At 46.2% G+C, this 27,944-nt stretch overlaps 1 protein-coding gene and 1 non-coding gene across 4 annotated transcripts; one reads left to right on the top strand and one right to left on the bottom strand.

Annotated features, from left to right (window-relative positions):
- Positions 1–124: 124 nt before the first annotated feature.
- On the top strand, positions 125–27,707 carry APMAP (adipocyte plasma membrane associated protein). 3 transcript variants are annotated; one of them, XM_033185391.1, is made up of 9 exons: positions 125–504; positions 8,954–9,070; positions 11,766–11,881; positions 16,857–16,949; positions 19,065–19,181; positions 20,291–20,465; positions 20,997–21,131; positions 21,576–21,768; positions 26,629–27,707. In XM_033185391.1, the coding sequence occupies exons 1-9, from the start codon at positions 410–412 to the stop codon at positions 26,836–26,838; spliced, it is 1,251 nt and encodes a 416-aa protein (XP_033041282.1). In that variant the 5' UTR covers positions 125–409; the 3' UTR covers positions 26,839–27,707. The 3 variants fall into 3 exon arrangements, with proteins under 3 accessions (XP_033041282.1, XP_033041283.1, XP_033041284.1); XM_033185393.1 differs by lacking the exon at positions 125–504 and adding an exon at positions 3,442–3,521; XM_033185392.1 differs by lacking the exon at positions 16,857–16,949 and having other exon boundaries at positions 325–504.
- LOC117069198 lies at positions 16,317–16,423 on the bottom strand. The gene has a single exon (XR_004431442.1). It is a non-coding gene; the product is annotated as a U6 spliceosomal RNA (small nuclear RNA).
- Positions 27,708–27,944: the final 237 nt, after the last annotated feature.

The raw sequence follows: 27,944 nt of genomic DNA, 5'->3' as shown, positions 1-27,944 counted from the left end.
GTGGCCAACATCTCGGGCCAGCAATTCCCAAGTGCGTCATGAGCATTCCCGTCCTCAGAACCGTAAGACGAAGGCGGCATGCGCAGGGACTGGGCTAGGCGAGCCCGAGGTGGAACCACTCGTGTTCTGGGCCCCGGAGTCCGAGACGGGCGGGGACCTTAGCAGCTCCCGGTGCTCGCTCTCAGCGATTTCGGAGCGCCGCTCCCGGACGCTCAAAATTCGCCTCCGAGCGCCGAAGAGCGACGCGCTGCAGACCTCCCGCCCATGAGGCCGGAAGGGGCGGGACAACGCTACGGATTGGTCCCTGGGCGCAACGTCATTTCCGCGCGCCGGGGAGGGCGGGCCTGGAGCGTGAGCCGTTGCTGCTCACTGTGGGGTGGTGGCTGCTGGGGAGGCTGGCGCTCGTACCATGAGCGAGGCGGACGGGCTGCGACAGCGCCGGCCTCTGCGGCCGCAGGTCGTCACGGACGATGATGGCCAGGCCCCGGAGGCTAAGGACGGCAGGTAGGCCGGACTCCCAGACCGGGCGCTGGAGCCGGGCAGCGAGGAGTGGAGGGCGATCCTCCTGGACAGCGGCGACGGCAGTAACAGTAACCTGGGGATGTGGTGCAGAGCGCCTTGTCCGAGCCCTCTCGTTTCATCCCCAAGAAAAACGCATTTTTCCGAGGAGGAAGCAGACTCCGACAAGGCGGATGTACCTGCCAGGTCTTTGAGGTTCGGGTGCACCCAGCGCCCAGTCGCCGCGTTATCCTTGGCTCTCCGGGACCCGAGACCGTGTCGCGCCGCTCCTGCGCCTTCCCTCCCCTCGCTCCTGCCCCACCCTGCAGCGCTGTTGCTTCCTCGCCTTTCCCTCGCTCCCCTCGCTCCGTCATTCCTTTGGCTCATCTGATCCCGCTGGGCACAGCTACCTGGCCAGTGTCTTGCGTCTTCCTGGTGCCCCGCTCGCACTTTCTCGAAGGGAGGAGGTCCCACGAGATGCTGGGGTCCTGCCTCGTTATCCGGCGAAGAGATGGCTTCTACACTTGCTCTTCTGCAGCTGCCCCCCTCACGCTGCGTGACCAGTCCTCACCGCGGTTCTTGGAAAGAATGGAGAACCGAAGTGACATTGTAGGCAATTGTTGTGAGAATTCAGCCTTGCAGTTTTTCCCGATAGTGATGGAGAAACATAGGAAACTGTAGTTGTTGACACCTCAGAAATACCAGGTTTTGTCCTTTAGCTTCCTCTACCATCTTCTAGAATATAAGAATGCTATGTTTTGTTAGCTAAAAACTGAATCATGATCCCCAAATACAGATTTCAATGTAAGATACTTAAAATTCACTTTTCAATTATGTGTCCTGAATTTCATAAGTTTTAAGTTTCAGGGAGAATCAAGAGGCCCCATAGACCAAGCTTGAAGCTGAGGAACAGATTGACACATATTTGATAGAAGTACTGGAAATATTTGTTCAGTAGTGTGCCAAGAGGTGGTGGGGTACATATGAATGAGAGGCAGTTTTTGCCCCTGTAGACTGAGTTTATTGACTGATGATGCGAGGAACACACTTAAAGGAGAACGATGGCAGGGAGGTGCGTTTAGGCTCTAGAGAGGCAGTTTAGAGAGAAGACTTTGCGGTGATAGTTGACCCCTTGGGCCAGTGAAAAGATCGGGAAGATGCTCCCGTATATCCTGACCAACCATTCTGGGTTGCCCTGGACGGGTTTCCCAGGATGTAGAACTTTAAGTGCTAAACCTGGGCAAACTGGGACAATTTGGTCACCCTGCTTACTGTGAAGTAATCATCTGTTGATGGTTGAGGAGCCATTTAGAATGGACATGCAAGAATTGGCAACACTTTCCTACGGAAATCTTGAAAACAAGTCATTTTTACCTGAGAAATGAAAGCGCAGTGGCCTGAGTTTGTCATTAGGTACAGTGCGTTGAAAACCAGGGCATACAGCCCCTGAGAGCACTGGTTAGGTGGTCCCAACTCTCAAGTCTGCTGGCTCCCACCTCTGGCCCCAGGGCAGAGAGGTAGACTTAATTGTTTTTTTCAGGTTCTCTGTGGGGATTTCTTCCTTAATGACCAAGTAAATCTGATTCTAAAGTCATCTTTTACTGCTTGATCTTTTCCAGTGTGCCTTGTACATTTATGTTTAGTTATTTCCTTGACTTCCCTGTCCTTGAACATTGTTGCTGTTTCCCTGTGTTTGTCCTTGTTTATCCCTTTTCTGTGTATCTGTAATGATCTCTTTCAAAGTGAGGTCTTGTCACCACCCTTCCTTTCTGCGGTTATTATTGTAATATGTAGCTGTTTTTCTTATTTTTCTTCTGCAGCTCTCCTGTATTTTTCATTTCTTTTGTGGTCATTTCTAGTAGTTCATGTAATAGTATTCTTGGTTACCTTAAAAGTCGAGGGTTCAACAGAAGCCAGGAAAGCCTGTGTATAGCGGGTGAAGTAAAGGAATCTAAATTCAGAAGTAAAAACACTGTTAGAATAAACTTTAGCACTTTAGATGTGCTAAATACAATAAAGGAAGCCTTGAAAGACATGTTACTAAACTGACATAGATTTTAGCAGTGGTAGGGACCCCTAGCAATACGTTGGCTGGTCTCCCAACTCTTGGCGTGAAAAGTGGGTGTTTGCTTTGTATTGCCGATGAGATCATTGAGGTCTGTGTGTGCGAGTTAGTTTATATGAAGTTACAGAAAATAGAGTCAAAAGAGAAATGAATGAAGAAGGATAGAACCGGCAGCAGGACAATGATTGAGAAGTGTATTTTTTAAATTATGCTTTGGAAATAAGATTTTATGCCAAAGCTCTTGACTTACTGTATTTAAGATATAATGGAGAATTTGATTGGTATTGATTTTATTCAGTGTGGAACATAGATGAGCTAAGCACTTTAACGTACCAGTGCAAGCTTATAATTATTTGACATTGATTTCCTGAAATGCTTTAGAAACTTAATTGTATTCTGTGGAACTATTCCTTTCTCTTTGGAACACAGTTCTATCTAGGAAGAGAACTGTTTAATGTCCATATATGACTGTTTAGGGATGCAGAATAAATACATTGAGGATTCAATATATTTCAGTACATTAAATTCCGTATAATTCTGCTTTTTCAATACACTGAAGGATTTTAGTCTAATTAAAAGTCTCTGCTAGGTCCATTTTCCTTTTTCCTCTTGAAGACTGAAGAGTAAGGGAGGAAGTGTGGAGAAACAGATGGGGCATTCAGGAGTTCATGAGGAGTCAGGCAGCTGGGGTGTTTGTCTCAGCTTCGCCCAGATGTGTATTTTCAGATGGCTTTTTAAACTTGTTTCTTGATGTCTTAATTTTTTTTCAAGGATAAAGTGATGAATCTAGGAGCCCCAGTTTAAAGGATTGTGAAAAATGAACAAATTCAAGATGCTGTCACTAAAAAAGATGGGTTGATGCTGTTTGACTTTCTCAGGCTCCAGGGATCACCTTGACACTTGAGATTGCTGGTACCTCATGGATTTGGGGCTGTCAGGTTTTCCACAACAGTCACAGGTAAATTTTGATCTCTTGGAGTCTGCTTGTTGGGACTTCAGTTCAGGACCCAAGGCCCTGATGTCCTGTGTGCAGAGTTAGAGCATACCCTTCAAAATCTGCCAAATTGGCTGGTGAATCTACAGAAGATTGTGTAAATCGCGGCCCAGCCAACAGCAGTCAAATCCTGTTGCATCACTGTGGTTGTGCTCTTGCGTTTAGAGAGTGTAGGCAATTTCAGGGTGCAGATGTCCTCATGGAGATGGGCATCCCTCCAGGCTTTTCCAAGAGATTGGGGCAAACAAACTGATTTCTCAGACTGCACCTGGGAAATAAGTTGCCAGCGTTCCTGGATGTGTCAGCACAGGTTGGGAACCTGCAATGCTTTGTCAGTGAAAATAGATAGGGATTGATACAGTGTCCTTTATTTAAGTTAAAAAAAGAGTAAGAGGGAGGCAGACACCAAGAAAAGACAGAAGAATTGTAGTTAACTGTGAGTTTACGGGAAGCAACACTGACGAGGGCCTGCCAAAAAGTTAATGAACCTTGGGCTAAAATAAGTGTGGCACCCAGAGCAGGGGTCCAGGAGCTGGGCTTACCTCGTTTATATAACAAGCTAACTCCATTTCAAGTGCTCAGGAAGTACACATGGCTAGTAGCTATTGTATTTCCATCATTGCAGAAAGTTCCATTGGACAGTGCTGCTCAAGGAGTTTTGTTTAAATTTAAGCTAGTATTTCTACTATGTGAGCACAGAACGTTCCAGTGGAGGCTGGATGCTGATCGGGTGAGGTTGGGGAGATGTTGGTGAAGTTTTGACTGAGAATAGATAGACTGATAGAGTGAGTGGTGTCCAGCTGCACATGAGGCACAACGGATGAAAGAGTCTGCAGGCCCGCCCTGCACCTGCCAAACCAGAATCTCTGGCCCAGGTCATCTTGATGGAACCCATCCAGAAGTTGGCTGCCTTTGGGAACAGTTGCCTGAGTGGCCTCTAAATTCTTCTCCAGCTTTAAGAGAGTGTTACTGCTAGATCCCCCAGCACTGGGACACAAATCTTTGTCTCTGGACTTTTGGCCTCCTTTCTGGCTGTAAGCCCTGGCTTTCAGTCCTGGCTGGACTTTTTGTTTGGGACATAATTGAGACTTTATTGTGTGAAGGGGCAACCAGATATTTAAATGGGGTGCCACCAGCTCTGAATCAGATTACCACATCAAGATTTTAAAAATGGAAGCTGCAGTGTGGTAAAGTAGAGGTCACAATGTTGGAGTCAAGACAAATGAGGAAAATCTGCCTTAGGTAGAATCAGGTTAGGCAAAGACAAACAAAGTAGCGCTTTGGCCAGATTGTTACTGTTTGTAGTGACCGTCATAAGGTGAAAACACAATGCACCTTCCCTAGAGGTACTCTCCTCTACTGGGAGTGGGGTGGGTGATGGCATCAGCTTCCTTTAAGGACAGGAACATCCCTGTTGGACTCAGTACCAGACTGCAGTGAGGGCAGCTCTCAGGGCTGGCAGCCACACATCTTCACCATCCACCTTTCCGTGTGCTTGTCTCTCTTTGGGATTCACACCGTCAGAAACGTTTCTGTCATTTACTTGTAACCAGCCCTGCTTTATTGTACAAGTACTTCATTTCTGTTGTGTTGGAAGACTTTAGGTCACTTAAAGAAAATCACTTGGGTTGAAGTGTGTCCTAGCCACTGGCGTGGCAGTTTGCATAGTGGAGTCACTGACTTTTTTTTTTTTTTTTTTAACATCTTTATTGAGATGTAATTCACATACCATAAAATTAACCTACTTAAAATGTTCAAATCAGTGATTTTTAGTATAATGGCCGGTTTTGCAGTAATTACTACAATCTAAGTTTAGAACATTCTTGTCACTGTCACCTTTCTTTTTAGTTGAGGTGAAATTCGCATAACATACAATTAACCGTTTTAAAGTGCACAGTTCAGTGATATTTAGTGTATTCACAATGTTGGGCAACCACCAGGTCTCTCTGCTTTCAAAACTACTTCATCACCCCATAAAAGCAAGGTGTTTGCCTTGTACCGATTAAGTAATCACTCTCATTTCTCCCTCCCACACAAATATTCAACAGATGAGTGGGGCTGGACGTGGTTGCTCATGCCTGCTCATTTCTGGGTGCACTTTGGGAGGCTAAGGTGGGAAGACTGAGGCCAGGAGTTTAAGACCAGCCTGGAGAACGTAGCAAGATGTTTTTTCTACAAAAAGTAAAATAATTAGCCAGGTGTAATGCACACCTGTAGTCCTAGCTACTTTGGGAGGCTGAGACAGGGGATCACTTGAGCCCAGGAGTCTCCAGCCTGGTTGACATACTGAGACCGTGTCTTTATATTTAAAAAACAAAAAATCAGATGAGTGGGCAGCAAGTTGTATATACATACGTAATCAACTGGTAAAAGGAACCATGTACATATACATACTGCAACTTAGATGGGCCTAGAAAACCACACTGAATGAAAGAAGCTAGTCACGAAAGGACACGTATTGTATGATTCCGCTTATGTGAAATGCCTAGAATAGGCAAATCACCATGAATTTTCACAGAGCTTTCAAACTCCAGCTCTGAGGGCTCTAGGTCTGGGCATCCTCCACTCCCTCCTCTTGCTCTTGGCAGGCAGCGCTTCTAATGGTGACCGCAGCCGTAGAGTCACATCTGGCTCTCAGTCGCACTTTTTCAGCTCTTGCGTTGTCTGTGGGAAAGCCGCTTGAGCCTTTCCCTGCCCACTTCCCTCATTTGTGAAAGAGAGAGAGACCTGGTTCCATCTGGTTGCCCACGTAAAGCACATTTCTTGGCACACTCTCATTTTGACTGTTTGCCATTCCTCTTTTCCTGGCCCTTACTCCTTTCCCTGCTACAGACCTCTCAGGTTGCCTGAGCCTGCCATTCTGTCAGGTCATAGTTCTGTTCTTTGTAGACATTTTTATGCCTGTGGTGCTTATACCCTTGACTGATATAAGTCAGTCACATTAGAAGAAGATTATTTGGTCCTGGGATTTGGAGACAGGACTGGGTGGGAGAGGTTGACCTGACTTTTCCCTTCATTCTCACCTGCCCTCTTCTAGGAACTTGGGCTCTCTTGGCCTCTGCCTGCTTGGGTCTGTGGCATTTTGTTTGGGTTTGTGGGGCTTGGACCACCTCCTTTCCCACCTAATAAAAGGGGTAAGGACTGTCTATGTGGCATTTTACCTGGCCTCAGGTGTACGGGGTGAGCTCTGAACCCCTTATGAGTGAAGAGGAAGAAGTTAGGGACAAAATTCATTTTTGGAAGATTATTAGAAGAAAAATAGACACAGAATTCTCATCAGCAAAGGGAAATGCCAAAGGAAGAAGGCAGTGGTTAACACTGCCCTCGGGCCTGTTCTGCTCTGGAGGAGGAAGCCGCAGGAGAAACCGGGCCTTGCTTTGATCACTGTGCTTGGAAATGTCCTCACCTGGGTCTAGTTTCAGTGTTTAGAAGCTCTGCTTTCCACGTAACTGCAGGACATGATTCAGCCAAGCTTTCTACCACTGTGTTACAGGGTCCACTTTGCTCCAGTTTCCAATCCCATGCTCCTGACATCCTTCCGCCCCCTCCCCAGCAGTGCCAACAGACTTTGCGCCCAGTTAGGTGTTCTCCAAGGCGATGGTTTTTTCCTGTTATGCTCCTGTCTTCCTTCTGAGACCTCACGAGCAGAGTCTTTTAACATCCATAGTTTTACTACTGTGTTCAAGGAAGTCTAGGCTTTTTCTGTGCTGCTCCTCAAAATTCTTCCTTCCTTCACCCACAACTCTATTCCAGAGCTACTTCCACATTTTTTTAGATATTTGTTACAGCAGCACCCCACTTGTAGGGTGCTGGAAACTAGTTTACTTAGAAAACTGTTAATTTTTATGGCTGCCATTAACAATTTACCACACAATGAGTGTCCTGAACAACACAAATTTATTATATAATAGTTCCGTAGGTGAGAAGTCCTGGGCAGGTCTCACTGTGTTAAGATCAGGGTGTCAGTAGGGCTTTGTTTCTGGAGGCTCTGGGGAGACTCTGTTTCCTGCCCACTCAGGTTGGTGGCAGAACCCAGCACTCTGCAGAGGTGCTGTCCATGCGAGGGACACTTTATGAAAGCTGCTCCTTCTTCTTCCCCTTGGTCTTTCCTTTGTCTTATTTCCACCTGCCCCAGTAGAAATAGAGAGATTTATTTTCTTTTCTGCTGTGTTCGTTTGTAGAATCATGCATGTTCAGGAAGTTACCCTGCCCAACACCCCATTTCACACTCGGGGAGACTGTGGGTTTTGGAGTGGAGAAACTGGCCTGCAGTTCCCTGGCCGGTTGTTGGGAAAGAGGCCTTGGCCTATATGTTTCTACACCATATCCGGAACAGAGTTTAACACGTCTAAGTGGCAGACGACTACACTTCTGTCAAAAATCAAACCCTGCCCCCTTAAATCAAGTCTATTTTGTTAAGTGTGAGTCTTGACTTTTTTCTTCGTCAACGCTTTAATTTTTTTGATGGAAGAAAAAAATTCTACCTTAGGAACTCATCATTTTATTTGTTTTAAGTTAATATTAATGTCAAGCATTTAGTATATTTGAGTTCAATTCATGTAAGCTAGTAATGATCCTATGAGGTTTATTAGTAGGAAGAGGCCAGATGTTTTCACTTGTTTGCCAGGTGAGAAATACTGTATTTGAAGATTGGTTCAGAGATATTTAAGGCACTACTGGTCATTTGTCCAAAAACTTCACCCTGGGTTCCCAGGGAAGCTTTCACAGCTTCCCAAGGGTTTAGGAGTGGTGACTTTGAATTATAATTTTATAGATCCTGTGTGGATAACTGTCAGTATCTATCAGACTTCTATTAGGTTGAAGAGCTGGGATTTCGTTTTGAATTCTTAAAAGTAGGTTGGGAAAAATGATTGGGGAATTGGATCCTCAGGAAGTTGTTCTGCTTGCATTTCCTTCAATAATTTAGCTGTCTCTTTTATCTGTGAGAATCTTAGGGCTGCACAGTACTGAGTGTTGCTGCTTTGAATCCATGCACAGGAAATCATAGATTTTGAGAATTACCCACCTTTTCTGTGGATGAGTGTGTATCATTTACATCATTAGAACTCTTTTTCCCCATGACATTTTGTGTTCATCAGTTCTTTGAGTTTGCCTTCTTTAAAACCCTGCTACAGGATTCGAGATCTGGAAAGTAACTGATCCAACGTATCCCACACAGGGGAAGCTGGAAGATTAAAAAGAAGAACAACAACAAAAGTGTGTTTGCCAATCCTAGCAAACAGTGCTAAAGTTTAATCACAGGCCAGAGGTCGGCCACCTTGCAGTGGGGAAACTGGATGAGTGTCCCTGCTCCTGCCGGGAGGGCTTTCGGACTGGCCAACCTTGTCACTGTCTGAGACTCAGCTGATTGCCTTTGTATCTTTTATTTCTGGCAGCTCCTTTAGCGGCAGAGTTTTCCGAGTGACCTTCTTGATGCTGGCTGTTTCTCTCACTGTTCCCCTGCTTGGAGCCATGATGCTGCTGGAATCTCCTATAGATCCACAGCCTCTCAGGTAGGCTGCCCCGCAGTCCTCAGGAGGGATTGCTTGACAAAACGTAATAGGCTGAAAGAATTCCCAAGGAAAGGAGGGTGATTAAATCAGTCTGATCTGAAAGGGAAGTTAGGAGAAACGCAGTTTTGTGATTTCTTTAGTACTTGGGTTTTTATACTGAATTAGATGTTACTCAGGAAATATGCATGGTATTTTCCCTGTCATTGTTTTAAAAAAAACTGCATAAACCAAAAACAAAAATTCAAAATTAGAGAAGCTTAATAATCATTAGAGACAGTCAACCATAATTCATTTCAAGTAGCAAAAATACACACGAATGGAGCTTCAGTTACCCATTTAAATTTTATAAGTAACTGATTTTCTGCAAAACCTATAATTAGTGTTCATTTTTTCCTGAGTTACCTTTCACCAATAGAGATGTATGAGTAGCGCAGTCCATTATAATTTGAAAAAGGTATTGTATATGTAGGGCCCCCTGAAATAGATTCGTGTTTATAACTATAGTGGTACAGAGCCAGGCTCTCATCAGTGTGACGATCTGTGACTTCCATGTTGACCTAGTTGCAGGAGGGTTGTGCCATCTGATTCAGTAATTTCCTGGTTCCCCTTGCAACTGCTGATGGAGTGAAGCCATCTGAAGCTCATTTTCAATGAGTTAGTCCATGTAAGACATGAAAAACTTCAGATAAGAATCATATCTAGTTAAAGAGTGAATATAACATACTAACTGAACAGTGTTTTATCCATAAAAATTAAGGCTTTATATTGGATCCAATTCACTAACAATGCAGAGGACACGGTTCTGACCTTAGATTGACATGTGTAGCTGAGTGAACTTTTTGTTGTTGGATTTGGAATAGTAAAGGCACAAGCTGCTGTAAACATACAATTTGCTCATTAGGATTGAGAATGGGTGAAGGACTGGGGACTCTAGTCAGCCCCAAGAATGTCAGCTCTGTAATTCCTAGTGTGCCAGTGGATCCTCAGATGCATTTTTCTGCCTGAGCCAGGCCTGAGGACATCCTGTCTCCAAAGGAGGGGCGTCGGGCGGGTGGGGGGGTGGGTCCCCTGATGTGTTGAGGGAGGGGCTTCTCTCTTTCTAACCCTTTTCAGCAGAGCAGGATGGCTCATTCTACCCAAAGAGAAACTGACCTGGGCCTTCTTGGATAGTCCAGTTGGCTAAGGTGGGGGAGTGAACTGTGTCTGCAGTCGGGGATTAGAAGCTTGGGTTGGGGGGCTGGCCTTGGAAAAGGAGGCTGAGGTTGAGTTTTGAGTTGGAGAGAGAGGTTGGAGTCTCAGTGATTGCAGACCTTTGATCTCAGGAAAGATGAATGTTTATGTGGAAAGAGTGGTGAAGAAATGCACTGGGAAATGGGTTATGTAGCCCTGGCCAGACACTGAAAGGAAGCAGGGCCCACTAGGGATTGGAAGTTGTTTGTACAAAGTGAGTTCTGACTGTTGAGTAGAAGAGCCTGATGAGGAAGGAAAGGAAGAGAAGCAGTGGAAGTATCGTAGCCAAGAGGGGCCTCTCTCCTGGGCTCAGCTTTCGGAATGGCATTGGAACTGTCACAGCCAACAGGGACCACTCTCGTGAGTTCAGCTTATGGCAGTGGAACTGTCACAGCCAACAGGGACCTCTCTCCTGGGCTCAGCTTATGGCAGTGAAACCGTCACAGCCAACAGGGACCTCTCTCCTGGGCTCAGCTTATGGCAGTGGAACCGTCGCAGCCAACAAGGACCTCTCTCCTGGGCTCAGCTTTTGGAATGGCATTGGAACTGTCACAGCCAACAGGGACCACTCTCGTGAGTTCAGCTTATGGCAGTGGAACCATCGCAGCCAACAGGGACCACTCTTCTGGGCTCAGCTTTTGGAATGGCAGTGGAACTGTCACAGCCAACAGGGACCTCTCTCCTGGGCTCAGCTTTCGGAATGGCACACTCAAAAACAGGAAGATAGGCCCCAAAATACAGAGCAGAAGCAGAAGCCTGTTACATGACAGAGCTTGGTGTGTCTCACACAAGTACACGGGCCGTGACACAGGCTGTGCCCCATGCATGCCATCCCACCACGTGCCGACTCAGCTGCAGCCCTCTCAGCCCACAGTCACTCTGTGGAAGGACATGGTTTCTCTCCAGAAGGGAACAAAAAGTTTATTTTTCATAGAAGGATATGGATGTTTCCAGTCACTGAAAAAATATCAGTTAAAGTCAAATTTATGGTTAAAAAAAAAAAATAGAGCAGCATTTTGGAGAATGGATTTGGTCTTCTCTATGAAGCATGAGGCCGGGCCATCAGGTGTGAAACGTGGGCACTGCCCCCCACCACCCTAGGTGGACTGCAGTGGCTATAGGGCTGTGTGAGTCACAGGGGTGAGGAGGTCCAGCTGCCCTGAGCATTGGATGGGGGTGGGGAGCTGGGGAGGCTGGAGGGTGGGTGGGCACAGGCCCCAGGATGTTCTCAGGTGACAGGACTGCTGAAGGCCTTGCACTAGCGCATCTATATTTTTATATTTCTTTTGACCGTGACATTTTCTGATATCCTGGAACAGTTTTTTCTTAACCCTTCTATTTCTGGCAACTGAGGATGTTGTTAGAAAGTGCCATCTTTATCAAAGAACCGAGAGTAGGTGCTTGGTACAGCTTTTCTTCACATGTGTATTTATGGACAAATCTCTGGAACTGCATTATTTTGCAGCTTCAAAGAACCCCCGCTCTTGCTTGGTGTTCTGCATCCAAATACAAAGTTGCGACAGGCAGAAAGGCTGTTTGAAAATCAGCTTATTGGACCGGAGTCCATAGCACATATCGGGGGTAAGTCTGAGCTGGGGGCCCTTCCAGGCTGTCTGTTGTCTGAGGGGGCGGGTTCTGTGGGAGCAGCTGCAGTGGCACACTGCCCCTGGACTGGGGCCCTGCACATCCTTCTTAGCTGCGGACATGGGGCTTGGACCCCAGACATCACATGGGAGGCACTAGTGCCTAGTGGCTCTTTCTGCTGGTCTCATCTGCGCAGGTTGCATGCCGTTTTAGCACTTGGTGGTTTTCAGTTCATCTCTGTGGAGCACTTTGTTGTGCTCAGAGTGTTGTGAAAGGAAAAAGGCCAAATACAGATACCGATGTTTAGTTTATTTATCAAAGTTAAATAGGTATTTGACAGCACAGCATTTCTTAGTTCCCTTTGCTTTGTATAGATTTCACTGTGAAGTGAAGACAAATGGTTCTCAATATTTCCACTGTTGTTTTGTCTGTCTGTTTGAAAGCTCACTTTGATGGGTACACTTAAGGATAACCATCTGCATCACACTTGCCCACACCTCAGAGCTGGAATTGGATCTGGTTCGAATACTTGCATCTCTAGCAACCTTGAGCAAGGCATTTTCTGTTTGTGAAAATGAGAATTAAGTTTCATATTGGAAAGGCACAGATAGTCACAGATAGTTTAAAACTTAATCTGGTCTGGGCTTGCTGAGCAGCTTGTTTGGAAGTGCCGCTTGTTATTCCGAAACACACTCTGTCCTCCAGGCAGTAGGTGGCTGTGGATGTGCACACAGGCTGCTTCTGTTGTGCTCTCAAGGTCGGTCAGTGGCCTCTCTTCTAGTGACGTTTGATCAGCTTCTTTTGCCCAGGCCCTGCTATTTGACACAGGCCCCAAGGACTGGTCCATTTCTGCAGTTGGTTTGTTTTCTTGGCTGTCAAAGTCATAATTGTTTCAAGAAGAGTAAATATCATGATAGAACTTTGCATTTCTCTTAAAAAGACATTGGCATTTATTTGTGTAAATTTTATAAGCTTTAGCTTTTTTTGGTGAAAAATCAAATATTGCTATTTAAAACTGAAACTTAACAGCAGTTGAAGTGCAAACCAATGATCTTACCTCCCGAAGAGAGCACTTTCCTGCCTTTTTCCTTTTCACTGGGATTACTTCTCATTGTACTTTGTCACCAGGTCCCAGCTTTTTCTCTTTCTCTGGTGAGCTGGTGACATTTCTTGGCCAGGCACAGTGGGGTCCTTTCTGGTGGGTGTGAGCCCCTGGGAGGCGCCCAGGGACCTGCCGCTGCTATCTCTGCCACCTCATTTGGAAGCTGCCCTGGGGGCTGGCTGGCAGGTTGCTGACAGTGGAGGGAGGTACTAACTCTGGGGAGTGCTGGGAGAGAGCAATCTCCAGTTATAGCAGGCTTTATTTTTAAGAGCAGTTTTAGGTTCACAGCAAAATTGAGCAGAAGGTACAGAGATTTTCTGAAAAAGAGTTTTTATTATGATTGGGTGTTGGATTTCATCAAATGCTTTTTCTGCACACATGCCATGCACAGCCTCCCACATGATCAACATCCCCCACCACAGTGGCACGTTTGTTACAGCTGATATACCCACATCAATACGTCATTATTACTCAGAGTCTCTAGTTTACAGTAGGGTTCACTCTTGGTTTTATACATTCTGTGGGTTTGGACAAATGCCATGTATCCACCATTATGGTATCATACAGGGTGTTTTCACTGCCCTGAAAATCCTCTCTGCTCTGCCTGTTCATCCCGTCCTCTAATTTTAACCCGTGACAACCACTGATCTTTTTGCCATCTCCATAGTTTTGCCTTTTCCAGAATGTTATGTAGTTGGACTCATACAGTATGTAGCCTTCCCAGATTGGCATCTTTCACTTAGTAGTATGCATTTATTTAAAGTTCCTCCATGTCTTTCCATGGCTTGATAGCTCATTTCTTTTTAGCACTGAATAATATTCCATTGTATGAATGTGCCACAGTTTAGTTACCTACTGAAATACATCTTGGTTGCTGCTAAGTTTTGCCAGTTATGAATAAGGCTGGAACAAACATCTGTGGGCAGGTTTTTGTGCGGACCTGAGTTTTCAGCTCATTTGGGTAAATACTGAAAAGCATAATTGCTGGATTGTGGATTGTGTGGTAAGAGTTAAGTTTTGTAAGAAACCACCAAGCGTTTCCAAAGTGGCTGTACTATTTGCCTTCCCATTAACAGTTAGAGTTCCTGATGCTCCATGTCCTTGCCAGCATTTGGTGGTGTCAGTGTTTTGGATTGTGGCCCTTTTAATAGGCGTGTAGTGGTATCTCGTTGTTTTAGTTTGCATTTCTCTGATGACATTTGATGTGGAATATCTTCATATGCTTAACTGCCATCTGTATATCTTCTTTGGTGATGTGTCTGTTCAGGCCTTTTGCCCATTTTTGTAATTGGGTTGTTCATTTTCTTACTGTTGAGTTTTAAGAGTTGTTTGTGTATTTTGGATAATAGTTCTTTATCAGACATGTCATTTGCAAATATTTTCTCCCAGTCTGTGGCTTCTCATTCTTTTGACAGTATCTTCTGCAGAGCAAGAATTTTTAATTTTAGTGAAGTTTCGCTTTTTATTTCTTCATGTATCTCACCTTGGTGTTATATCTAAAAATTCATCATCATACCCCAGGTGACCTAGATTTTCTCCTATGTTATCTTCTAGGAATTTGTTTTGTATTTTACATTTAGGTCTGTGATCCAATTTGAATTCCATTTTTGTGAAGGGTATAAGGTCTGTGTTAGATTTGTTTGCCTGTGGATGCAAACAGATTTGTTCCAGCACCATTTGTGGAAAACGCTGTCTTTTCTCCATTATGTATTGCATTTACTCCTTTGTCAAAAGATCAGTTGATTATATTTATGTGGGTCTGTCTCTGGGATAAAAGTTTTATCTGTTCCATTGATTTATTTTTCTATTCTTTTGCTAATACCACATTGTCTTGATTACGGTAGCTTTATAGTGAATCTTGAAGTTGAGTAGTTTCAGTCCTCTGACTTTATTCTTTTCCTTCAGTATTGTGTTGGATATTTTGGGTCTCTGCCCTCTCCATATGAACTTTAGGATTAATTCATCTGTATCTGCAAAATAACTTGCTGGGATTTTGATTGGGATTACACTGAATCTATAGATTAAGGTTGGGAAAAACTGACATCTTGACAGTATTAAGTCTTCCTATCCATGAACATGGACTATCTCTCCATTTATTTAGTTCTTTGATTTCTTTCATCAGAATTTTGTAGTTTTCTGTGCATATTATGTTATATTTATACCTAAGTATGCCATTCTTTTGGATGCTAATGTACATACTGTTGTGTTTTCAATTCCAAATTCCATTTGTTCATTGTTAGTATAAAGGAAGGTGAGTCAATATCTTGCAATATCCTGCAACCTTACTATAATTGTTTAGTTCCAGGAGGGTTTTTTGTTGTTGTTGATTCTTTCAGATTTTCTACCTAGACAGTTATGTCACTTGCAAACAAAGAGAGATTTATTTATTTCTTCTCAATCTGTGTACCTTTTGTTTCCTTTTCATGTCTTATTGCATTAGCTAGGTCTTCCAGTGTGATAGTGAAAAGGGGTAGTGACAGGGGCATCTTTGCCTTGTTCTTGATCTTAGCAGGAAAGCTTCTAGTTTGTTATCCATAAGTATGATGTTTTATGTAGATTTTTTTATAGATGTTCTTGATCAAGTTAAGAAAGTTTTCCTCTACTCCCAGCTTGCTGAGAGCTTTTAATCGTGAATGGGTGTTGGATGTTACTAGATGCTTTTTTCTGTATCTGTTGATATGATCTTGTGATTATTCTTGTTTAGATTGTTGAAGTCGCTAACTGTGATAGTGGATTCTGTTTCTCCTTGCAGTTCCATTAGTTTTTGCCTCACATATTGGTGCTTTGTTGTGAAGCATACACGCATTAAAGGTTCTTATGTCTTTTTGAGGAATTGACCCCTTTGTCATTGTGTGATGCTCCTCTTTATCCCTGATAACTTTCCTTGGTGTGAAGTCTTCTCTGTCTGAATTTAATACAGCTACTCTGGCTTGCTTTTGGTTAGTGTTAACATGATGTACTTTCTTCATCCCTTCACTTTTAATCTATATATATCTATATTTAAAGTGGCTTTCTTGTATACAACATAGAGTTGGATCTTGTTTTTTGAATAATTCTGGCAATGTCTCTCTTTCATTTGGTATATTTAGACCATTTATGTTTAAGGTGATTATTGATGTATTGGATTAATATCTACCATATTTGTTACTGTTTTCTATTCTTTGCCCTTATTCTTGTTTCTGTTTTTGCATTCTACTCTCTTTTTGTCTTTTGTAGTTTTAAACTGAGTATTTTATATGATTCCATTTTCTCTCCTTTGTTAGCATAGCAATTATACTTCTTTTTTTTACTTTTTGTAGTGGTTACCCTTGAGTTTACTATATACATTTGAAAACTATGGAATGTTTTATGAATTTGTGTATCATCATTGCTCAAGGGGCGTGCTGATCTTCTCTGTATCATTCTAATTTTAGTATATGTGCTGCTGAAGTAAGCGCTTCGTGTGCTATATTTTCTCCTAAAGGATTTCTGGCAGTTCTTCCCCTTTAGTTGGATATAATCAATATCAGTAGCAGACACTGATGTGAGGTGAGTATAAACTCATGCCCCTAAGTGCTGAGTGTCAGCTTGAGTGCTTCAGGACTGGAGAAAATCCTCACAGTTCTCATCACTGATGGGTGTCTGCTGCACCCTTGCTCTCAAGTCCAGTTCACACCCACAGGCTGCTTCCCTAGGCCCCCGCAGTTGTATCGCTGTAAGTTTTAAGGATTTTTTGATTTCCCAGAAATTGCTTCTTTTTCATATTCAGAATTGGCATTTCCTCTAGAGGGGCAGGGGGAACACATAAACAAGCCCTCTTACAGGAGAAGGTGGCTTAGTCACAGTTCTTAGGCTAACATTGCTCTTCCTCCTTTTTGTGTATTTAAACAGATGTGATGTTTACTGGGACAGCAGATGGCCGGGTTGTAAAACTTGAAAATGGTGAAATAGAGACCATTGCCCGGTTTGGTTCGGGTCCGTGCAGTAAGTTGGTGATAATCCCCTGATGTGTCTCTTCCAGTCTTTCAGAAAGATGTCGAATCACTGTGTGGAACTGCTTTTCCCTAGAATGCCTGTAGGAGAAAAAGAACCTCTAACCATCTAGTAGATGGAACATGACGTCACCATGAGCTCTTCATTTCCCTGGTGGTCCTTGGGCCTCATGGTGCCTGATGGTCACCTGCAGTCCCCATTTTGCAGCTGGGCAGTGGCCGTGGCCCCTGCTTGGTACTGCATGGGCCTCGCCCCTCACCATTTTACTGGGGTCCCTGTTTACCTTTGCAGTACTTCAGAGGCTAATAGGTGTTATCACAGTGCTGCTGTGGAAAAGCAGGTGGCCTTGTCATTACTCAAATGTGTAAGTGTTATTCTGCCTTGGTCTCAGGAATTTCAGCCCTGTAAGTGAGAATACCCTTAAGTTATTCAAATTTTGGAAAACTAGAGTAGAAGACTCACTGTTTAAAACTGATAGTCTATAGACCTAATGGTTACCATTTGTTAATAGCTGGAATGTTTTTATTAAAATGATGCATTTTAATAAACACAAACAACACAAAGGTACAAAGGAGAAAATAAAAATCACCTGAGTCTTTTCAGATGTAATTGTTATGAACATTTTAGTGGTTTACTTTTCAGACGTCTTTTTGTTCATGGACATCCACACCCACACGTATGATGGAATTATACTCTACATCAGTTCTTTAACCTGCCTTTTTCCATGCCATTATGGCAGTAAGCACCCTGCAGTGAGCATCCCCCAGTGAACACCCTGCAATAAGCATTTGCAGTGAGCATCCATGGTGAGCACCTACAGTAGCACCTGGAGTGAGCACCCATGGTGAGCACCCTACAATAAGCACCTGCAGTGAGCAGCCCACAGTGAACACCCTGCAGTAAGCACCTACAGTGAGCACCTGTGGTGAACACCTGCAGTGGTACTTGCAATGAGCACCCCACAGTTAATGCCCTGCAAAAGCACCTTTATTGAGCACCCTGCAGTAAGCACCTGTAATGAGCACCTCACAGTGAACACCCTGCAATAAGCACCTGCAGTGAGTACCCCACATGAATACCCTGCAGTAAGCACCTTCAGGGAGCATCCCACAGTGAACACCTTGCAATAAGCACCTGCAGTGAGCACCCCACAGTGAACACCCTGCAATAAGTACCTGCAGTGAGCACCCCACATGAATACCTTGCAGTAAGCACCTTCAGGGAGCACCCCACAGTGAACACCCTGCAATAAGCACCTGCAGGGAGTACCCCACAGTGAACACCCTGCAATAACCACCTGCAGTGAGCACCCTACAGTGAACACCTTGTGATAAATACCTGCAGTGATCACCCCACAGTGAACACCCTGCAGTAACCACCTGCAGTGAGCACCCCACAGTGAACACCCTGCAATAAGCACCTGCAGTGAGCACCCACAGTGAACACCCTGCAATAAGTACCTGCAGTGAGCACCCCACATGAATACCCTGCAGTAAGCACCTTCAGGGAGCACCCCACAGTGAACATCCTGCAATAACCACCTTCAGTGAGCACCCCACAGTGAACACCTTACAATAAGTACCTGCAGTGAGCACCCCACAGTGAACACCCTGCAGTAACCACCTGCGGTGAGCACCCCACAGTGAACACCCTGCAATAAGCACCTGCAGTAAGTACCCCACAGTGGACACCCTGCAATAAGCACTTGCAGTGAGTACTCCACATGAACACCCTGCAATAAGCACCTGCAGTAAGTACCCTGCAATAAGCACCTTCAGTGAGCACTCCACATGAACATCTTGCAATAAGCACCTGCAGTAAGCACCCTGCAATAAGCAATTGCACTGAACACCCCACAGTGAACACCCTGCAATAAGCACCTGCAGTAAGCACCCTGCAATAAACATCTCAGTGAGCACCCCACAATGAACACCTTACAGTAAGCATTTGCAGTGCAGTGAGCACCTGCAGGGCAGTTCTAGCTCTAATGCCATAGTCTTGTACAGCATGTTGTATGGGAAAGGATGGATGAGATGTTTGGATACTGAGGACAGCACAGGTAGAATCTGGGACCAGCTACCAATCCCCGTCTGTTTGTTTTTCTAGAAACCCGAGATGATGAACCTGTGTGTGGGAGACCCCTGGGTATCCGTGCAGGGCCCAATGGGACTCTCTTTGTGGCTGATGCATACAAGGGACTGTTTGAAGTAAATCCCTGGAAACGTATGTGATAATATATTTTTCCTTCTATGATGATTTTAAATCTTTTAAACAGTATATGTATGTGTAGACTTAATAGGATTTGTTAACAACAGTCTGCTAAAGACTCTGATATTTCTTATTCACTGAACAGCACTGAAAGCATTGCCTACAAAAGTCAGCTAGTTTTAAACACCAGAAAACTCCCTACCCATGATTGCATTTGGTCCGTACCCTAATTTCCTCCAAGCATTTATATTTTAGCCACAGGGTCTCAAAAGGACTTATTTTGAGAAAGTTAGACCTCTTTCTGTCTTTATTTTTTTGTGTTTCTCTCTGCATCTTGTCTATTTGTTTTCTCTCTTTTTCTTCTCTGTGGCCCTCCCCTTTGTCTCTGCCTATTTTCTCCTGTAGTTCCTCCTCTTCTTTCCCCTGACTGCTTATGAGTCCCCTTGACCAGACTGTAGTATGTGCTGTGTGTCTCAGTGGAGGTTCCTGCTGGGGAGGAGTCCGTTGTCTTGTGCAGTGCATGGGGGCCCAAATGTAGGCCCTGCAGCCCAGCTGCTTGGGGCTGTTCCACTCTGCTGGCCACCAGCTATGACTGCAGGTCCCTTGACTGCTCTATGCGCAGCTTCCTCATCAAATTAGGGTCATAGTAGCCCTGCCCGTGGGATTGTTGTGAAGGTTTAAAGGCGATCACACCTCAAGAGTGCTTAGCACTCAGTCCATGTTCTTTCTATTATTTTTCAAAACTTATACTACTGCTTTTTTTTTCTAAAAGCAGATGAGTAGAATATGTCATATTTCTCTCAAATAGAACTAACAAATAGAACTACAGCCTGCCTAACACTTGCAATATATGTTATCAAGTCAGTTGACCTTCTAGGTCAGTTGACCTAGAAGAAAGAATTCCTCATCTTTATAGAAAAGATTCTGCCTTTAATGAAGTTAGTCTAAGAAAAAATCATTTAACACCTAATACTGTTTTTACTATAAGAAGGAATAAATCTTCTGACATATGACATGGAGAAGTTTCAGTTTTTCTTTTTAAATCAGGCTGGTTAATATTTTGAAATTATTGAAAAGAAAGTTCCTAGTTCAAGTCCATCTTTTTCTTTCTTTTTAAACTTCAGGTGACGTGAAACTGCTGCTGTCCTCCGAGACGCCCATTGAGGGGAAGAAAATGTCCTTTGTGAATGACCTTACGCTCACTCAGGATGGGAGGAAGATTTATTTCACTGATTCTAGCAGCAAATGGCAAAGACGAGACTACCTGCTTCTGGTGATGGAGGGCACAGATGACGGGCGGTGAGGCCTTGCTCCAGGTCTCTCGTTTGTTGAGTTCACCAGCCAGGCCAGCCGCTTCAGCAGAGCCTGTTACTTCTAGGGACCAAGGGAATATTTCCAGCATCACATTTCAGCTTCTAGTACAGGACCTTAGTGGCTTCTGGAGGCAGGTGATGGATGTCACAAAATGGAACAAGGTGCTTTCGTTTTCTCTGAGGAAATAAAACAGGCCAGTCCGTCTGAGGGTGCAAGTCTAGGCAGTCAGGAGAGACCCTGGAGGCAGGCCTGGGCTTTGAGTTGCCTCTCTGAGGGGGACTCCTGTCTGGCTCCCAGGTCAGCAAGAGAACTTGGGATTCTCTGGAGGGGACACTGGATCTGCTCTGGATGGGGAAGGGCCCCCAGGGGCCAGCCTTGAATCAAGTTTGAGCAGGGGACCCAGGGCTTGTTGCTCCGGGTTGAGGTGGAGTCATCTTCTGCAGGCCCATGCCCTGAAGGCCCAGAGTGGCAGCCAGGGATTCTCCCGCATAACCCTCTGCTTTTGGTGTTCCACAGCCTGCTGGAGTACGATACTGTGACCAGGGAAGTAAAAGTTTTATTGGACCAGCTGCGGTTCCCGAATGGAGTCCAGCTGTCTCCTGCAGAAGACTTTGTCCTGGTGGCAGAAACGACCATGGCCAGGATACGAAGGTGTGTGTGGGATTAACTGAGCTGTCAGTTGCTGGCCAGAGCGCATCATGGCAGGGTAGAGTGGGCATGGAAATGGGATCGACAGAAATCAGAGGCAGCAGTGCACCTTCTGCATGGCATGTTAAAGAAAATTCAAGGGTGCACTTTTCTTTCTCCCATTGCGAGTCGTAGTCTGGGAGAGTGTCTTAAGGCCAGCTGGCGCAGCCTGGGCCCCATTCCCCTGCTGGCAGGGCCTTGGTCCTCCCCCGACTTGCTTCCCCTCTGTTCATGCTGGGCCCTGTGCACAAAGGTGTCTTCTCAGCAGCCGTGCCTTTATTCATGATGGACATAGTTAGAGCACTTTCCATATATATATTTGGACCAAGACCAGTTTGGTGCTTGGCTAAAATTTTTATCTTAAATTGAGGGGCTATGGCTCACTGTCTGCTTGGTTGAATTTTTCAGAGTCTATGTTTCTGGCCTGATGAAGGGCGGGGCTGATCTGTTTGTGGAGAACATGCCTGGATTTCCAGACAACATCCGGCCCAGCAGCTTTGGGGGATACTGGGTCGGCATGTCAACCATCCGCCCTAACCCTGGGTTTTCCATGCTGGATTTCTTATCTGAGAGACCCTGGATCAAAAGGATGATTTTTAAGGTAACTATAAAAACTGTTACTCCAAGGAAGAAAATAGAAGTGAATTGAATCATATTTTTTTGACCCTTATAGCTTAAAAATCTAGTTCTGCTTGTAGTATTTGGCTCTGAATGACACTTAGAAACACATTTCATTCTTCATCCTGAAATACAGATTTAAACATTTGGACCCTTTGGTTCTTCTGGTTTCCCTGTTTCTGGGTGTTTTTGTTGCCACCCCCACCATTATGACTTTGGGCATCTGCCTGCCTTTCAGTCTTCCCTATTTCTGGGTGTTTTGATTGCCACCCTCACCATCATGGCTCTGGGCATCCGCCTGCCTGTCAGTCTCGCTCCTCCATCTGCCATGGCTGTGCCAGGCCTTCTGTGCTCTCCGCCCTCCTCTCTGCCTCCTCAGGGAAAGAGTCGGAAGGTGCCCCTTCCTCCCCTCCCTGCAGGTGTGGCCACCCCTGTAACCCAGTCACCACAGCTGCCGTCGCGCCTGCTCCCTGCTGCCTTCTTGCAGCCTCACTGCCAGGCACCCTTCTCTATGGAGTTCTGCCCTTTGACCTCCTACCACACCCAAATCTTTCCCTTTAAAAAAAAAAGTCACCCACTCCCACCAATGGCCAGCCATAGCCCCTTCAACACAACAGCCCCTTCAACACAACAGCCCCTTCAACACAGCCTTTAAAGCTTGCCATTTTCCCAGTGGCTTCCATGAAGCACCCCACATCATAACTCAGCACGTTTACACTGTGGAGGGGTCACTTGCTGACATGGGCGCTTGTGTAATACAGAGATCTGCTTTTCCAGCAAGCTCCATGTCACAGACTGAATAGGTATTTGAAGTTGATACTGAAGATTTGAACTGATATGGAAATACTAGCTTACAGTCCTGGGGCTGACAGGCAGCACTTACTGAGTCCTGCTGCCGGGCTGTGTGCCCGGACCCCTCCTGGGGGCTGCGTGCACATTCTCAGACTGGCTCACGGTCTTCAGTGATGTTCTGTGGGTTGCTGTGTGGGAAGTCCTAATCTGTTGAGAAATCTGTCCTTCTCTTTGCCTTATTGGCTCCAGAGATAGCATCTGTTCCTGCTGGCACCTAGGGGGAGGCAGAATAGCAGGTGGGCAAGCACAGGGGTTTTGGAGGCTGCCAGACCAGCTGTGGGACCCTGGGTCAGAGACTTGGACTCTCTGCCTCAGGTGCTCTATCTGTAAAGTGGAAAGAAGAATAGCACCTCATCAGGTGCTGGGAACATTTAGTGAAAATCTGCACATAGTGTTCTCAGCTTAGGGTAGTGTGAGTGGTGGTGGTTTGTGTCTCTTCCCCTGAGTAGAATATGCATACCATCAGAGCAGGTGTTTTTCTGCGTAGTTCATTTGTCATCTTCCACACCTGCAACAGTGCCTGGCACATGTAGGTGCGAGGATGTACCATTGATTGAGGGCATGGTTAGGGAGGGGGCTGCAAGCATGAGGGAACACAGGATCTTCCTGCAGCTGGGTGAAGAGGGGTGAGAGGGAGGACCACAGCCCCATGGACTTGGAAAGAAGGTTCAGTTTTATTCAAAATGTAATCCAAGTCATTGAAGATTTTTTTGTTTTTTGTTTTTGAGACAGAGTCTCGCTCTGTCACTCAGGCTGGTGTGTAGTGGCACAATCTCGCCTCACTGCAGTCTCTGCCTCCTGGGCTCAAGTGATTCTCCTGCCTCAGCCTCCTGAGTAGCTGGGACTACAGGCGTGCACCACCACGCTCGGTTACTTTTTGTATTTTTAGTATAGACGAGTTTTCACCGTGTTGGCCAGGCTGGTCTCGAATGCCTGACCTCGAGTAATCTACCCACCTCGGCCTCCCAAAGTGCTGAGATTACAACTGGGAGCCACCATGCCCGGCCTGATTTTTTTTTTTTTTTTTTTTTTTTTAAATTTTGAGACAGTATCAAAGCTGTGGAAACGGAGGGTACAAGGGATTTTTTTTTTCCCAGCACTGTTTTCGAGTTAGCTGCTGGCCTGATGTCCTGTCACTCACTGCAGATGCCTGAGCGTGTGTTTGGCACGTTCTCCTCATTACCACCGGCTGAAACCAGGAGATGCCCACAGCTCCCCTGTGACTGTCCGGTCTGCAGGCCCCATTCAGATTTCGCCAGTTGTCCTGCTGTTGTCCTTTATAACAAAGGATCCAACCCAGGATCAGAAGTGGTGTTTAGCTGTCAGCTCTGTTTCATCCCCTTCAGTCTGGGGATAGTCAGCCCCTGTTTGTGTTTGAAGTTTTGGCCTTGATCCTTTGGAAGCATGCAGGTCAGCTGTGTCCCAGAATGTCCCTCCAGTAGGGTTTTCCATGTGGAGATTCTGGTCTCATATCGCTGGCAGTCGTGGTACAGACGAAGCTGTGCTCATCTTGGCGAGGCTGTTGTGAGGGCACAATATCAGTTTGCTCTGTTGGGGTGGCGGCAACTTCGGCTACCTGATTCAGGCGAGGAATGCCAGGTGTCTCCACCTTGACGTGGTTCTCTCGTGTTTAATTACTGAGTCGCTTGCGGAGAGATAGTTTCTGTAAGTAATCATCAGTGCCATCTTATGGTTTCCCATGTTCTTAATGGTGATTATGTTACAGTCATCATTGATTTTGATGTTCAAATTACCCATCTGTGGCCAGGAGGAGCCCCTTCAGTGTGCATTCTGAGCCTTTGGGCATGTTCTGTTGTCTCACTTTCCAGCACATAAGTCGTTCCAGGTTCCTCTCGTATTGTCCCTGCTCCAGCTCTGCAATTGGCCATTTCTCCCAGGAGCCCTGGTTGCCTGTGGAGGAGATCTGGGTGCTAAGTGTACTCACTGCCTTGGGTGTCGCTGCTGTCAGGTCCCCAAGGGACAGCGCTGGGAGTACAAGCACATGATACGTACTCACACATGCCTACATGCGTAGACATCACACACACACCGCTCATGCTTATGCCTGCATCTGTCATCTGTAAATTGAAAACCATGACAACACCACAGACTGATCCAAGTTTTCTCCCCTTATTTCTCCCCCTATTTGTACCTCTCTAACAGTGAGAAACCTGGATCCCATTGTCCTCCCTAGGTTTACCTGTTCAACCATTTTCTCTGTATGTGACCAATCTGTGGCTGCTGTGCCCTGTCACATGGCCCCATCCAGGGCTGTAGCACCCCATGCTGGGCTGTCCCCTTCCTCCCTGACCGTGTGCTGGAGGCTGCCTTTCCCCTCAAGGGCTGTGATCCCTACACCGGGCTGTCCCTGGGTGTACACCTCTTCACTTGTATGGGCTGTCACAGCCTGATCTGGGCCTCACTGTGGGGATACGTCCTCACCCCATGTGGGCCCTGACAGCCTGTGCCAGGCCACCCCCCTGAAGGGACACCTCCTTACCCAAGCGGAGTGGGCTGGTCTGGGTCACCATGGTCTACCATCCCCTGCACACATGTACCCTGCTCAGCCCCATGCTCCTGATGGAGTTGTTTAGGAGGGGAGTGATGTAGTACAAAGAATGTTTTTAAAGAGAACTGCAGCTGCTGAAAGGAGAACATCTTGCAGCAGGTCTCAGGTGGCTGTGGGAGCCTGTGTGGAACTTGTCCCAGTGACTGGGGAGAGGTGGCAGGGCAAGGCGCAGGCCAGGGACACACACAACAGATGGCAAGACTGGAGGCTGGGCTTGTAGGGCACAGAGAGACCGGGATCAAGGGAGGGCTGGGGTCCTGGCCCTGTCTCCGGAGCTGGGGAGGCTGTCGAATTTGAAGTGCTATTAGAAAGTCCAGGCAGACATGGGTCCCAGACAGTGAGAGACTTAGCACTGGTGTTGGAAATGGAGATGGCGTATTGAGACATTTCTGGGAAAGTGACTAGTTGTAATAGTAAGAGAAGATGAGATCTCTTAGGAAGAAGAGAGAAGAGAGGAGAGCAGGAAGGATCCATGACCGAACAGCAGGAGGTGGCATTTCGTGGGTAGTGGGAAGCCTTGGGAGTTTTTTGAGCTGTAATGCAGTTGATCTATCGCTGTTGAACCTAGAGTCTAGTCAACTTGTCTGTCTGCTTGAACATTTCCAGTGACTGGGAGACATTATTCACTGGACACTTGTTTGGGTATTTCCGTTTGTATTAAATGCTAGAAATCTGTCTGTTAATTTCCATTCCTTGGTCTTAGGCAGAGGAGTGCCTTGTCATGATTTCCGACCAGGTGTCCTTCTGCTCTGCCAGAAATCATGCCTCTCGCCATCTGTTCTCTGCTTAAAACTCTTCAACAGTCCCATGTGACCACAGTCTAGGTCGAAGCTCTTTTGCCTCCATCCCTGGAGGCATCCCTCAGGATCTACACACCCTGCTTGGATGAAAGCAGTGGGATTTTGCTGTCTGTTTTGGAAGCCATGTTGTGTGGTCTGTGACCTGCTCGCCTTTTTTTGAACATGAGCTGCTCTCAAATCTCCATCGTTTGCACCTTGCCTATTTGAAATGTTTTAAACCTAAACAGAAGACTTGGGTATTCCAGGGAAGCTGGGCTGGTTGTTGTCTGGTGGGTGGAGGTCATTCTGAGCCTTGGCTCCAGTGCTGTGACCGCCTTGGATGTGATGTGTCTCTCTGAGTTCAGCCAGGCCGTCCAGAGATGTGCTCGTGTTGCTGTCCTTGTGCTGGGGAGCCTCTTTGGCCTGATCTTCACAGGGACAGGGGTGGGGTGGGGTCTGCTTTGGGGTCCCCGGGGCTGGGAGTGGGAGCTGGGTTAGCTGTCCTGTGGGGCACTGCCCTGTGGGGCTGCCCTGTCTTGGAAAGGAGTCAGACCCTTCTTGGATGGTGGGGGCGGCGCGGTTGATCTGCACACAGCGTTCTTGGCCAGTTAGTGAACTCTCCTTGCACTGTGCTTCCCTCTAGCTGTTTAGTCAGGAGACGGTGATGAAGTTTGTGCCGCGGTACAGCCTTGTCCTAGAACTCAGCGACAGCGGTGCCTTCCGGAGAAGCCTGCATGATCCCGACGGGCTGGTGGCCGCCTACGTCAGTGAGGTGCACGAACACGACGGGCACCTGTACGTGGGCTCTTTCAGGTCCCCCTTCCTCTGCAGACTCAGCCTCCAGGCTGTTTAGCCCTCCCGGATAGCTGCCCTGCCATGTAAGCCAGGAGTCTTCACACTAAGGCACCAGGCCTGGTCCAGGAGGAGCTGTGGACACAGTCATGGTTCAAGTGTCCACATGCACTTGTAAGTCCCTGAGGGATGGTGGGCATGGCTGCTTCATCCCTCGAGGATGCCCGGGCCCCATCTGGGCTCATCTTTCTGTTTAGAGGGAAGCATAACATATCTGCCACGGGGAAGATAAATTCATGTGAAGCAATTTTCTCTTAAAAAAAAAAAACAACAAAGCTTTCTAAGTACAGTCATGCTCTAGGACTTGGGAAGCTCCTTGCACTTGGGACAGGGCTCAGGTGGGTGCAGCAGTAACACACTTCCCAGGAAGTTTGCTGCTGTGGTCCTGTCCTGCGGCCTCAGAGTCCTTTACTATTATATAACGTGCGGTCATACCTTTATTGGGGTGGGAGTGGAAGAGCAGGGGGAGCATGACCCAAGGGTGTTGAGGCCAGCAGTGAGAGCTGTGTGAGCCAAGACTTGGAACTGTGTTCTCAAGGGTTGTGTGGGACGTGGGCTCTCCATAGTGTGTAGGAAAAGCATGTTGACTCTAGTGGCTCAGAGAGGACTTTGCTGGGTTTCTTTCTGTGAATATCTCTGCACTGACTATGCTGGAATTGGATGCTTCTGCAATTCGGGACCTACTGCAGGGGTCCGTTTAGTAATGTCCTGTCTGTGACCTTTGTTCTTGACCTCTAGACCCCAAGAGGTGAACAGTGCACGTGTTAATGTCATCTTTGCTCATGTGTTATAAGCCCCAAGTTGCTGTATATTTTCACAAGTATGTCTACACACTGGTCATGATTTTGATAATAAATAATGATAAATTGACTTCTGCTGATGAACCTTTTTTGCTGGTGTGGCCTGGGAGTTTCTTCTCTACTTTAATTAACAGTACCGAAGTTTAATTCCATCAGGTGTTGATGTAAGGATTGTCTTGGTGAGGATGATGTTTTAAGGCCAAGTAGTCCATCTGACTAGCTCAGGAGGGAAGCGGCGGGACCTCTCTCAGGCAACCGTCTTCAGGCAGGGAGCAGCAGCCTTAGGCCATCTGCTCTTGACGTTGAC

Source organism: Trachypithecus francoisi, unplaced genomic scaffold (assembly GCF_009764315.1).
Source record: "Trachypithecus francoisi isolate TF-2019V2 unplaced genomic scaffold, Tfra_2.0 Lachesis_group21, whole genome shotgun sequence".
NCBI lineage: Eukaryota > Metazoa > Chordata > Mammalia > Primates > Cercopithecidae > Trachypithecus > Trachypithecus francoisi.
The sequence above is the reverse complement of the archived record's forward strand: the minus strand, read 5'-3'. Positions and strand labels throughout refer to the sequence as shown.

Excerpts from the sequence above, each read along its gene's own strand:
- APMAP (XM_033185391.1), top strand. The coding sequence starts at position 410 with ATGAGCGAGGCGGACGGGCTGCGACAGCGCCGGCCTCTGCGGCCGCAG. Across the intron at positions 11,882-16,856 it reads GTCCATAGCACATATCGGGG|ATGTGATGTTTACTGGGACA; the intron begins GTAAGTCTGAGC and ends GTATTTAAACAG. Across the intron at positions 19,182-20,290 it reads TGAAGTAAATCCCTGGAAAC|GTGACGTGAAACTGCTGCTG; the intron begins GTATGTGATAAT and ends TTTAAACTTCAG.